At 52.6% G+C, this 13,282-nt stretch overlaps 1 protein-coding gene across 2 annotated transcripts; it reads right to left on the reverse strand.

Moving 5' to 3' along the window:
• Positions 1-321: 321 nt before the first annotated feature.
• Positions 322-12,614, reverse strand: Pla2g2c (phospholipase A2, group IIC). Of its 2 annotated transcripts, XR_001236118.1 has the most exons (5): positions 12,349-12,614; positions 10,409-10,553; positions 8,284-8,387; positions 907-1,304; positions 322-645 (listed from the first exon to the last, which is right to left on the reverse strand). XR_001236118.1 is itself a non-coding variant. In XM_005394677.2 (4 exons), exons 1-4 carry the CDS (start codon positions 12,587-12,589, stop codon positions 1,135-1,137), a joined length of 660 nt encoding a protein of 219 aa, XP_005394734.2. In that variant the 5' UTR covers positions 12,590-12,614; the 3' UTR covers positions 322-1,134. The 2 variants fall into 2 exon arrangements, 1 of the variants encoding a protein (XP_005394734.2); XM_005394677.2 differs by having other exon boundaries at positions 322-1,304.
• Positions 12,615-13,282: the final 668 nt, after the last annotated feature.

Here is a 13,282-nt window from a genome sequence, read left to right on the forward strand (position 1 = left end):
GGAGTGTTCTGCACCTCCCAGGCTGAGGCCTGGAACCGGGCCACCACTCCCACTACAGTCTACTGAGTAGAGCGAGTCACACAGCCAATTCAGACTGAAGGAGTGGGGCAGGAGGCTCTACCCCTTGATAGGAAAAGCTGAGCTTTAACAGTGTGAAAGACAAGTGTGCTGAGAGGCAAGAACAACTTTGCCAGGTTTGCAATTTCCCGTTCCAGATGGGCACTATAAACAGTGGAATCCACCCAGATCAGACCATGTATTAGTCCCTTTCTCGTGGCTGGGACAAAATGCCCGACACCCACAACTTAAAAGGAAGAGAGGTTTATTTGACTCCAAAGTCGGCAGACACGCATGTGGAAGGGCTCAGTGGGGCAGAGGTATCCAACAGCCCATGGCAGCCAGGAAGCAGAAGGAGGAGGGAGAGGCCCAGAATGAGAACCCACCCTTCCACGTCACAACCCAGCGTCCCAGCTCCACCCAGACTCCCCCCCGCAACAGCACAGTGGGCTCTGAACTCATCAAGGGATGAATTCAGCAAGGAGCACAGCGCCCTCGGCCAGGACACCCACACGGCAGTGGTGGGGGCTTCCTTCCTCATGTGCTCCGGCTCCTGAGACATGAAATCAGCATCAATTTTTTTCCTACCTGTGAGTTTAAAGAGCAGACTTTGAACGAATAAGAGCCAGACTCCGAGGGTGCCTCTCAGGGTCTCTCCTTTGTTCCTAGCCAGATTTGTGTCATGGGTCGGGCTCCCAAGTCTGCCCCAAACCCTGATTTGGGGTGGGGGGAGTGGAGGGAGAATTTGGGATAGATCCAGGGGCTTCTCCCATCCTAGAGCCTTCCTGCAAGCATGGTTGGGGCGTCTCTCTACCCTGTGGCTTTATTCTATTACTTCATAGCACTTACTACTGTCTGGAAGTATCCATCATTTAGCAGGTATCTGTGTTCTGTCTCCCTCCCAAGAGCATGAGTGCTTCTCCGTTTCTGAGCTCCAGGCCTCAGGTGTGGAGTGAGGGGCGCACCTGAGGAGGCGGCGATGGTGCAGGGGAAGCTACAAGAACGGCAGCCTGTCGAGGTTGGCAGGAGTTGGCTTCTTGGAAAGGGGGGCAACAGCAACGAAGGGCGGTGGCCTCCCTAGCACTGGCGCTTATGTCCGCTGCACTGCGGCCGGCTGGAGAAGAACTGCTTGAAGTTTTTCGCATAGGTGGGCAGGCTCTCTTTGAAGCAGTACACGGACTGCTTGTCACACTCGCAGGCCTTCATCCCGCAGAGGCAACTGCCACTGGGACTCAGGGTGCATCCACCTGCAGAGACACACAGGGTCACCCAGGGCACCTTCTCATCCTAGGGCTCAGCTGTAAGGTTGGGGGGACCAGGAAGCTACAGGGGCCAAGGGCTGAGTACAGAAGGGGAAGAAGCCTAGAGTCCTTTTCCTTCATCCTCAGCCCCTTCCTCAGCACATCCGGGCATCCACAGAGCTGCAGAGAAGAGAAGCCCAGAAGGAAGCCAGAGGGGGTGAGGAGGGCGCGCTGCATGGAGGGGTCGAATCATTGCACCTGAGCATCACACGGGTCAAGGGGCCAGAGCTCGTCTCGTTTCCAGCCGCCTGCTCCCCATCCCATGTAGATACACCAGGGACCCCGACACCAGCCGAGCCTGTCCTTCCTCCACACCCAGTAAAGGCGGTGACTCTGACTTCAGCCAGAAAACTAATGAGCGGCCTCATTTCCTGCCCTCGTTTCACTTTCCACATCTGGCTGTGGCTACTCCTGTGGATATTCACACTCTGCTTTCTCTTCTCTATTGTCCTGACCGATACCCAAATCCCTGTCATCACAGGCCCTTCCTCCTTCAAGGAAAGAAATACGCAGGCGCAGGATTACGGCGTGGCCTGAACGATGTGCCCTCTCGGCTTACCGCCCCCCGTGGTTTCCCACTGTTCAGGGAAGACGTCCCCAATCCTTGTGGTGGCCTACAGAGCGCACTTCCTACGACTTGACCCTCCCCAGCCATCCCTTCAGCATGGGACCTCCACCCTCTCAGCTTCACTCTGCTCCAGGCACACTGGCCAATGTTAGGGCGTATGTCTGGCTCTGTGTTGCTTCCCCATGTTATCTTCCTGTTCTAAAACTCCTCCTCAGGACCTTCCAGTGCTAGGATTCATGCCACACTCGGGGTCTTGGTCAAACTCCACCTTGTCGGGAAGGCTGTCCCCAGCCACTTGGTCGGAAGCTTTCCCCAAGCCGTCCTCCCAGCATACGCCTTGCTCATCGCTATGCGCAGCGGTGGGCTAAGGCGCCCCTCTACACACATATTTCCCACAGGCCATTTATTTGTCGACTTGCTACGCCTGCCTTTCCTCCGCAGCACAAGCTCCATGAGGCTGAGGCTTTGATTCCCCACAACGTCCCCAACATCCAGCACAGAAACTGGTAAGTCAGAGCTGCTCAAGAAACAGCTGCTGAATAAGGGAACAGACCTCTATGGGCCTCTGGGGTGCAGCGTGTGCGCTATGCCTGAGCAGCCTCTAGATGAGGGCTTTTTTATTGAGCTGTCTGAGCCCTCGGACACTGGTGTGCGTGCCCATGCGCATGCGCGTACATGCGCACAGGGATGGTCTGAGGCAGTTTCCCACTCTGCATAGCTCTACCCCAGTTCCGCTCTCTTTGTACAGTTAAGAGGTAGAAGGAGGCTCCCGGATGCCCTGGTCAGTGACCTACGGCAAGTCATCATTGCTGCCTGCATCTCCAAGGTGGTGGTGGAAACGGCAGCGTCAAAGATGAACAACCACCTCCTCCCTGCGGTGGGGGCAGGCTCGCACGGGGCTGTTCCCAGCTGCAGAGCGCTCAGCAGAGGCCTGGCCCCGCTGGCACTGCAAGGCGTCCTGGCTCCACCCGTGGGCAGAGGCGGTGCCCCTCCCCTGGACCAGCACTGGCTGCACCTGTTTATCTGCCATCCTCCCTCTCAGAGGCCCACACTCCTGCTGGAGCTGTCCTCCCACTCCTGTCTGGAAACGCAACTTCTTGAGGCCAATGACACCCCCCCCCCACCTCAGCTGCCCCTTGCCACTCGCTTTCAAGAATGTGCCAGGAACTTTCGTGCTGCTCCTCCTCATCCTGACACCTGGACCACCTTTGCCCTCCCACTCGCACTCCCACTCCCACTTCTCCATCTGTGAGAATCCATCCGTATCCATCCAGCCCCAGCTCCCCAGGGACTCTGCTCTGAGCTGGTCCCCAAGCACAACCTGGTCCATCTCAGAGCAGCACCAGGAGCACCACCCCTCCCACAGGGGAGTGAGGCCTGCCAGAGAGACGGGAGGGACCAGGTTTGCTGTTTAATAATAACAGCCCTCTTGTGGGAACTAATGAGCACAGGATCCCCATTACTGTAACAGTCTCTTCTTCCAAGGGCAGCATCCTCATGACCTCGTGACCTCCCTCCAGGCCCCGCCTCTTAAAGGTCCCACCACTGCTTCACACTGTTGCTCTGGAGACCAAGCTCCCCATCTGCTCTTCCCCACCTTCGGAAGCTTGGTAGATGGCACCACTGTAACAGCTCAGGTCAAGAGCCCCAAGTCGGCCTCTTTGTCCCTCACACCTCTGACCCTGGTAACTCTGCCACCAAAGCACACCCAGCACCTAACACTTCCCTTGTTCTTTCTGTCACTGCCTTGGTTCAAGCTACAATTACTCCTCCCCAGTGCTTGAAGCATAGCCTCCTAACAGGACCTTCTCTTTCCTCCATTCTGTCCCACCTCCAGCTCTGCACAGCAGTGGGAGTGATCTTTCTGGAGCAAAGTCAGAGCATCTCATGCCCCTTCTGGACACACATTTCTCCCCTGCCACTGAAGCAGTGGGTGAGCATCTCACCCAAGCTGGGTGCCGCTCTCCCCAAGGATCTGTGCTCCTGCCTCACTGGCCCCGAGGTCTCCAGCCCGCCTTCAAGAGGCTTTTCCTCAGCTGCCTAAAATCAGCACCCTTCCCTGCCCAGCCCTTGCCATTCCCTAGTCTGTCACCTTGCTTGAGCAGCTTGTCCTTATCTGAACCCATCTCTTGCCCTCCCTTCAACACAAGCACCTTCAAGCCAGGGATTGTGTCTTTCCCATTGCTGATCTCTAGACCCTAACACTGGTTCATTCCCCATGACCAACTGCTGATGGCCATAACTGAGTGAGCTTACTTGGCCGAGGGACCAATGAAAGGAGACTACCCCAGACACCAGGAAGCCAGGTTCTAGCTCCAGATCTGCAGCTTCAGTCCTCAGGCAAGTCACTTCTCCTTCTCTGTGCATTTCCTCAGCTTTCAATTAGGATAAAGATACCCGCAGTATGGGTTCTTTGCATTCACTCACTCATTAAACAAATAGGAGCCAAGTTCCTAGCATGTGCTTGGTTCAGCAAGACACTGGGGTACAGGTACGAGCAAGTACCCTTCCAGGTCCAAGGGCATCATTCTCTGAGGGCTCTGTGAGCACGAGTGCACCTCAAACCAGATAGGCTTGCCTCTGCTCTTAGAGCTTACATTCTAATCTGGTGGGGAGTGGAGGGGTCAATGCATAAGTAAACAAAAAGGAATAAGACCATTTCAGAGGGAGACAAGTGCTAGGAGAGGGAGAGAGCAGTGTGACAGTGAGTGAAGGCTGTGCAGAATCATTTACAGTAAGTTGGAAAGGTCTTTGCTAACTAAACTTCCAGCAGTTACCACTTCTACCTTCCCCCACTGGCAGAGGGAGGCATTAGGCCTGGAGATGGAGGTGACAGTGGCGTGCAGGTGGCTGGAACTGGTCTCTGCCTCCCACGCCTTGCCTCCTCCCCACATAACACGTGTATGCATATGTGAGCAGAAGGGGAGCTGTCACTGCTGGGTGATCTTAAAGTCCTTGCAAATGCCAAATGTTTATGTAAGCCCACTGAAAACAGGAATAACTACCTTGCAGGCCTCTGGAGGGCGGCTGTCCCCTCCCCAAGCCAGTTGGCCCCTGGGCTTGGTTAAAGACCTTTCCCTGCGCTAATCTTCCAGTGGCATTTTGAGACATGGACAGACCAAACTGTTTTCTTCCTTCCCCTCCCCTGCTCACCTTCTCCTCACTCCCTACCAGCTGCCTGTTGCTAGGTAACCTGGGACCAGACTTGGGTGCAGGATTTCAGAATTCAGGGAGGCGCTTAACCCTTACAGGGGCAGCTCTTTGGACTGAGGTGTCACCAGTGGCGACAGAAGAGGTTTTATCCTGTAAGGGTTACTTTAGTGACCTTAGCCCGAGGGGAGGGGAGTGCACAGAAACCTCTGCACAGTAAAAAGAAAACAAACCAAACAGAAACCTAATGCTTTCCCATGAAAGAAAGAAGAAATAAAACCTGGACAAAGAAAGAACTCTCCATGTCCAAACTGAAAGCACTAGCAGAGCATCTGCTACTGGCCAGACCCTTTAGCAGGTCACTGTGGTCAATCTCCAAGCAATCTTGTGAGGTGCCCGTGATTGATCCCATTTTACAGATGGGGAGACTAAGGCTTGGCTGGGAGAGTCAGAGCTAGGGTGAGGCCCAGCTCTGCCTGACTCGGAGGCCTCTTAGCAGGAAAGGAAAGATCTGAGGCATTAGAGAAGACCGAACTCCGTCTGCCCCTCCTTCCCCTCCCTGGGCCAGGATAGAGCATTCTGACTGCAGGACAGTTTGCTGCCGACCCTGGGGCTTCCATCTGTGAGAAGCCTTAGCATCATACAGGTGCCTGTCCCCGTCCTCAGCACAGCACAGCAGAAGGCAAGGGCACCTGGGTCTGAATCCCATCTCTTCTTTCCCTCGCTGTGTGACCTTGATTACCTCATTTCACCTCTCTGGGCCTCAGTGCCCTCCTCGATAATGGGGAGAATGAGGCCCACCTCAGAGGTCTCTCATGGGTGTTCAAGGTGCTGTGTGCAAAGCAGCTATCACAGATGCACAGAAGCTGCCGTGCTGTTCTTGCACCTGTTTCGTGGTGCAAGAGAAAACCAAGGCCTAGACAATCACAATCGGGCCAGGCAGGAAGTTCTGGGGCACTGGGAAGGCTCCAGACCCATGTGACTCCCGCTTGTGACTCGGGTCAAACTCTTCCCATTTCTAGGCTGTAATGAAGGAAGGTCTGGATGGTCTCCAAGGGTGCTTTCCACCCGGAGTTTCCCTAAGACCACGAAAGGCAGGAGAGTGGGGTTAGGCCGGCCCCTGGCACCAGGCTCACACTGGACAGGCACCCAGTGGGCATTCAGTCAGCGCTGAGCTGGCGAATGGGTGGGATTGGCTGTCAGGCCACAGCAGCCGCGGAGCCTGCAGCAGAGCCCTGGCCACCTGGCTCTCACCAGAAGGAGATGCTGTCACCCTGGTGCTGTGGCAGAAGCCTCCTCCCATGACAGTGCCCTGGAAAGCGCAGGCTAGGCCACTAGCTGGCCAGGCCACTCCCAGCCCCTGTCTGTGTGCTTCCTAACACCACCCAGCGTGTGCAGGTCATCAAGGGACGCACGTGTCCCCTGCTGGGACACCAGCTCGTACCCTAGTCACTATCCTGCACGTCATCCGTTTCCCGGGGTCCCAGGCTGGGAGTGCACAGCGCCCAGGCCAGCCCTTCGTGCTCCTAGCAGCCAGCCTGCAGGAGCCAGGGTGGAAGGTTGGCCCACCCTCAGTAGAGAAAGGTTCTCTCCACGTGCTCAGAGTCCATCTTCCTCTTCTTACCGGGGAAGATGCGCTTCATGGGGTCACCCGAGGGGGGCGCTCTTAAGCATCGTTCTCCAAAGTGAGGCCTTCTCAATCACCGCTAGATGACACTTGATGTGACACATGTTTGGACCAAGATGAAGAAAGGCAAGAGGAAGCCAGGCAAAAGCAAGACTTCGAGCTAGGTTGGAAAAGTCATCTTTGCTCTGCACTCCTTCCTCACCAGCCAGTAGCCGTGCACCCGGCACCACCGCTCCCCCATTTGGGGCAGAGGGGCAACATCAGAAACTCGCCCCTGGCCTAGGGAGGCGTCATGTTTGTGCTGAGGCAAACAGTACTGTGAGGGTGGCTTCTCCAGCCTCCTTCGCCCTGCCCCACCCACCAGGTCCTGATGCCTTCCCTTCCCCTGGATGTGGCCTTGGGGATGTCACAGAAGGGACATTTCACTTTAGGCTTGAGGATGATCGTGGACACAGAGCTCCCACTCAGGATGTCTCCCTGACCTCACACGTGGAAGGAGGCTCCCAGTCAAGAGTCTACTCGGGAGCAGCGGCTGTGCAGGGGAGCGGCTGTCTGAGCTGAGCCTGGTCTTCCACTACAGGAGTCTTGAGCTCAGCATGTTTCAGGACTCTCACTTAACACTGGGGAGACCCCACAGTCCAATCTCAGGGCCTTGGGGTGTCCTGCACTGGAATCCCGGGTGGGGCCACTGGGGAGACCTGGGTCTGAGCCTGAACATCCAGTAGATGGGCTGGGTGAATGCATCTCCCACCTGGGGCCTGAGTGGTGGTGAGCCGGTACTTCCCTGGGCTCCGAGGAGACATGAGCTTCCAGAAACACTCGCCACTCTGAGCCACACACCCGGCAGGAAAGAGACTCAGGCAACTCCGCAAGGCCAGGCAGACGGTGAGCCTCCCGCAAAACCACCCCGCTCCACCAGAGTAGACGGGACTCGCAGAAGGCCATGACCCCAAGTCTTCAAACATGTTTTCTCTTTAGACCACACTTGCCCTGCATGTACCGATACCCACCAATCCCGGGACCTGCTCCAGGACCCCAGGGCCACACCCCCTGCATATACGCTTAGCGTACTTGCCCACACTGGCCCTTTTCCACCTCCTTGGGGGACCTCAATAATATGCAAGCTCCCTTCGTGTTTCCCTCCTCGTTACTTTTGTGTCCCCGAAGGCACTGGTCATGATTCATGGCATGCAGTCCCCCTTAACAAATATTTATTCAACTGAAAGACAGCTGAGCTGCTTTGTTAGCATGTGACGGAAATAAGGAAGAATGTTCTAAACAGCAACAGTTGCCAGAGGAAGCTGCAAAGTCTATGTAATCTCCAGGCAACAACACTTTATTGAGCGGGTACTATATGCCAGGCTCTGCACTCCCAGAGGTGCTAGAGATACCCTTGCAGGTAAGAGAGACCAGGGCAAGACAGAGCAAGGACTTTCCAAGAAGCCCTGGTTCTCAGAATTGCCCTTTTTCATCTCAAAGCACTTGAGAAAGTCCTATTTCCTAAGAGATGGCTGGATCAATGAGGATATTAAGGAAAGACCAACATGCAAAGACATTTTGCTGCAGAGAAAGCTACTCACAGACCACCGTTCCGTTGAGGATGTGAAAGTGATAGCTGTTCAGCAAGGGCTGGCAGCCAAGCTCCTTCAGCTTCTTGTAGCAGCAGTCATGGGCCCGGCAGCATCTGGAGGCCAGAGGAGAGGGACGTGAGGGTCTGTGGGGGTGGGGTGGGGCTGGGGAATCCCTGGAAGCACTTAGGTAGGAACCGGAAAGAACTCACCTGCCTCCCCGCTGAGAAAGAAGGCATTGCAGGTAGGGAGGTGATTACCAATATCACCTCCCCCTACACCAAAGGGTGATGGATGGGCTCCAAGACCCCCATGGATAGCAACACCTTTGCTCAGGTCCCTTGGCATTTGCATGTAACCTACACCATTCTCCCCTGTACTTCAAATCATCTGTCAGTGTATCATACCTAATATAACGTAAATACCTGTTATGATCTATTCTCTAGGGAATGGTGCCAAGAAAAATAAAAGCTTGTACACAATCAAGACAGATGCTGTTTTTCTAAAAAAATATTTCTCATCTGAGGTTGGTGGAATCCAAGATGCAGAGTGTGTGGGTACAAAGAGCTGAGTGTAATATTTAGAATAATAAAAACAACAATAACATTGACTGAGCCTCTCTAATATCTACTGCTTTCTGTACTATGCTGCCATCCTATAAAGTAAATTATTGCTCTGGTTTTGTAAGAGAGGAAAAGAGATTCAGGGAGGTCAATTTCCCAAAATTACCCAGCTGGAAAATGACAGACCTGGGTCTCAGGTCTAGGTCCCTGGGACGCATTCATCCCCTGAACCATTTTAACTGAGCACCTTCTACAGGTCAGGCACTGTGATGGTCTCTAAGGAGACAGCTGTCAGCAAACACAAATGCAAGCTTTGCTGTCACATCTGGCTGGAGGCTAGGCAGCAGCTCACCCTGTTTCCTCAGCTACGGGCAGATAGACAGAAACTCAGGAGTGGATTCCAACACCCAAAATTGCCAAGAAAAAATGCCTGTGTCTCCCTCTCTTACTATTCCAACCTCCAAGCCAGCTCTTGGCCCTTTAACAGCTTTGGCTGTTAGTTGTAAGTTTCCAATCCACCTTTGAATGCAGACAGGAGAGATACAGAACATGAAGGAAAGGCTGTAGACGCTGAGATTCTCATTCAAATCCTGGCTTTGCCCTTTAGGAGCTGTATGCACGGGCATGGCTACTTTAGTGACTCTTGGTCTGAGACCCTCACTGTCCTCACCTGCAACATGGGGTGGTGACACTGCCTCCCGTGTTCACTGGGAGGATTAAGTTAGGCCCCTGTGTGATGACCTACCCCAGTGCTTGGCACATGATGGGCATTTCACAAGTGTGTCTGTCTTGCCACGGCTCTGGGGTCTTTGCAGCTGGAACATTCCATGGTTCCTCAAACAAACCCAAGGAATTCAAACTCTAGTAGTGCTATTTTAAGCCTCATGGGGACACTTATCCCTGCTAGGTCAAATATAGAAAGAACATTTTGCCTTCTTGTTTCTTCAAATGAAATGACACACGAAGTATCCCATTTATTCCCCACATCCACTTTTGGTAGGTACCCACACTCCCCAGCCCCGTCCTTAGGAATAAGCCCAGAAGCCAGGTTTGTGCCGCATGTCCTCACCCAGATGGACAATGCTTCTAAACTGGGCCACTTGGATTCTCTCTCCTCGAATGTGGAATTAGGGCTGGGAGCCAGGCAGGGCAGGCATGCTGCACCTGTAACCCTAAAAACCAGGATGCTGAGAGAAGAGCACATTTGCCAGGTACATATTAAAAGGTTTCTAGAACTCTGGGCAGGACTGGCTCCAGAATGTGCAGGGCCTAGAGCAAAACAGAATGTAGGGCTCCTTATTAAGAATTCAAGAAGGTGACAGCAGAGCGTAAGCCACATGGAGGCCCTGAGGAGTGTCAGCTCAGTGCAGCTTCAGAGGTCACATGCTTAGGAAGCTGGCCTGGCCCTGGCCTCCTCAAGACACACCCTGTGACTCCCATTTGGTCTTTTCTCATGGTGGCTTCCATGGCTTCTATTACCTGCCACACAGAACTCTAATACCTTGGCTCTAGATTTCAGGCCCGAGCTTCAGCGCAGATCGAATGCTGGGCAGCCTTAGCGCCTCTGCACGTACCTGTCTGTGTCGTCCACAGGGACTCCTTTGCCCCCAAGCCCACAGTAGCAGCCATATCCATAATAGGAGAAGAAGGCGCTCCGCCCTGTGACGTGCTTGACCATCCTCTGGAACTGCCAGAAGCTGCTGAGGGTGGGGGCTGTCACTGTCAGTGGAAAACAAGGAACCAGAGAAGTGGGGTGAGTGTGGTGCTGCCTTGCCAGCCCCTCACCAGAGTGCTTTGCCCTGACGTCGTCACCAGAGCCCTGAAACACAGGCCTGGCCTCGCTGGGTTATCTATCAGCCCCTTCCATGAGAAAGAAAATGGGGCTAAATTTACTCGTAACGCCCAAAATGAGCACCCAGTTTCCCTGACACTTAGGACAATGGTCTACTGCCCACCAGGGTCTTCACCTTCAAAGCAGAAAACCACCATCCTAGGCAGAAAGCCCCTCAGATCAGATGCAACATGAATAAGGAAAGTTCACAGCCAGAAATGCGAGTCCCTGTGGGTATTACAGGTGTCTACACCTCACAGGAGAAACAAAATACATAAGAGGAAAGACACCATCCATCTGGTTTTTAAAATGGCAAATTCATATGGGCCAAACAATGTTTACTTCTACAAAATGCTTACAAACGTGGCTCCAAGTATATGTACAAGGATGTTTGTTGCAGCATTATTTGTGATATCAGAACATTGGAAACCACCCACACGTCCACCGGTTGAGGATAAGAACAAGACACAACCTTTAATAGCAGTATCTCTGGGAGATGGGATTGAGGAGGGAGATAAAGAAACAGGTAAAGAAACAGGTAACATACTTTGTAAACTCCTATGCTGAGTTTTTTTTAATGATGAATGCACATTAACTTCTCTATTACAAGGGCATGTGTGTGCGCGCATGCGTGCAGGCATGCGTGTGCGTGCGCATGCGTGCGTGCGTGCATGCATGCATGCGAAGGCCTAGAAGAACGTATACCCAATTCTTAAGAGTGGTTGCATTTGAGCTTAGAAAAAGATTGAACTCTGGAAGGATGAGGAGGGGCTGTCCCTTGTTGCTACATTCTCATTTATTTGACTTTCTAATTACAATTGTGTACCAGTTTGGGGATGGCAATACAGTAAATACATGAAGGAGAAGAACAACGAAGACAGAGTCTGGACACCTCCTTGTCTCACTGCTGTGTTAGACATCTTGCTGTCAAGAAGTGCTGCTGGAAGCAGGGGGTCAGGAGGAGAAAGCAGGGGCCATACTGTGGGGGCTGCAGAAGTGGCCCTCACTGCACCATAATTTCAAAAGCTATAAATCCCACCACTCACTAAGGGAAAGATGGAAAGCTGGCTTTGACATGTTATTTAGGGAGGCAAAAGTTACTGATACACAGCTGCAGCAGACAAGAGAGAAATAGATTTGAAAAGAAAAAAATGGATTGGTACAAGTTCCTATACAACCAATGCAGCAACAGTCCAAACTTTCCGACAGAATCCCCAACAGTCTCCCCAGGAAGCACTCGCTCACGTTGCAGAGGTGTGCATCTGCTCTCCGGCTGAGAAAGACCAGTGATCCCATTAGTCACTGTAACCATGTCTTTCTTATGGAATTAATTATTCCGATAACAATTAATCATTGCAGATCCACGCCTGCAGTTTTGTGCTAGATCCACTTGATTTTAGATAACGGTAACTGGCTACCATCCAAAGACAAATCCTCCTGGTGCTGGGAGCAGTGAACCATACCTAAAGTCCTCTTCCCAGTAGTTAGCAACCTTCTATTTGCTAGAAATTTCTAGGATCCGAGAGCAGAGAGAGAAGCAGGAGAACTTTGGTGGGAGCCTGTTCCATTCTTGCTTTCTTTCTGAGCGACTTCCCTACTTGCCGCCACCTCAGGAAGGGCCACCCCAATGACGCAGACAGGAAGACGGCATCCTGGCACCCTCCCAGCTGGCTTATTACTTACAGCAGGAGATGAAGACAATGAGAATGGCAATGACCTTCATTTCAGAGGAGACCGGGGGGTCTTCGGCACCAGGGCCCTGCCTTTGTCTACAGCTGAACTTCTGTTTGACGAGGAAGTGACCGAAATGGGGCAAGGCCATTTGGACGCAAAACCCCCTCTGCCGCTCAGGTCTTCCAAAGCCTTCAGTGGAAGGCTCAGGGAGATCTTCTCCCAAGCTAATTATCTCTGACCGTGATAGCATTCCTGCTATTTAGACCCAAATAGAAAAAAGTAAGAAGGCCTCAATTGTTTCAAAAGTGCAAATGTTCTGGAGTTTTTTCCCTTTGGCAACACTGTCCCTTTGACTATTTTTTTCCCCTTGGGAGGAGTCAGTAGTCCCTCTGTTCCCGAGTTCAAATGGGACACACACTGCTCATAGTGGAACTCTAGCTCCGGAAAACCTGGTTCTCTTTGCCGTGCCACTTGGTGTTTTCCTTCTTCCTTTCCCAGATATTTTAGTCAAAAAATCACCCTCTCTGAAGCCCAGTTTCCTTGCCTGTAAAGTGAGACTGAAAAAGCTCTATCAGTAATGTCAAATCTTTATTAAGAAACCTTAAGGACTTCATGGCTATTGCATTATACAATCCTCCTAACAATTTAAGAGTTTCTATTATCATTTTAGAGAGGGGTAATGGAGGTGCAGAGAGGTTGAATGGATTCCTTGCAGTCATGAAGCTGTGTCCTCCACAGGCTTGTTGTGGGGACCAGATGGAATCATGAAAATAAAACTGTTTTGCACGTTAAAGCACAGTAACAGGTAAACACAGCATTCTCGTTACTATTAGCAGTGGAGGTAATACTGTATTTGGGGCCCATTTCCCAAGGGACAGTGGAAGAGAGTGCAGGCTTCTGCCCCTGATCAGTCCACAGCGCCCTCTCCCTCCCTCTCTGACTC

The sequence above is a fragment of the Chinchilla lanigera genome, unplaced genomic scaffold, assembly GCF_000276665.1.
Source record: "Chinchilla lanigera isolate Chin_1 unplaced genomic scaffold, ChiLan1.0 scaffold00051, whole genome shotgun sequence".
In the NCBI taxonomy this organism is placed as follows: Eukaryota; Metazoa; Chordata; class Mammalia; order Rodentia; family Chinchillidae; genus Chinchilla; species Chinchilla lanigera.

Excerpts from the sequence above, each read along its gene's own strand:
- Pla2g2c (XM_005394677.2), bottom strand. The coding sequence starts at position 12,589 with ATGCTATCACGGTCAGAGATAATTAGCTTGGGAGAAGATCTCCCTGAG. Across the intron at positions 10,554-12,348 it reads CATTGTCTTCATCTCCTGCT|TGACAGCCCCCACCCTCAGC; the intron begins GTAAGTAATAAG and ends TTCCACTGACAG. Across the intron at positions 1,305-8,283 it reads CCTCAACGGAACGGTGGTCT|GTGGATGCACCCTGAGTCCC; the intron begins GTGAGTAGCTTT and ends GTGTCTCTGCAG.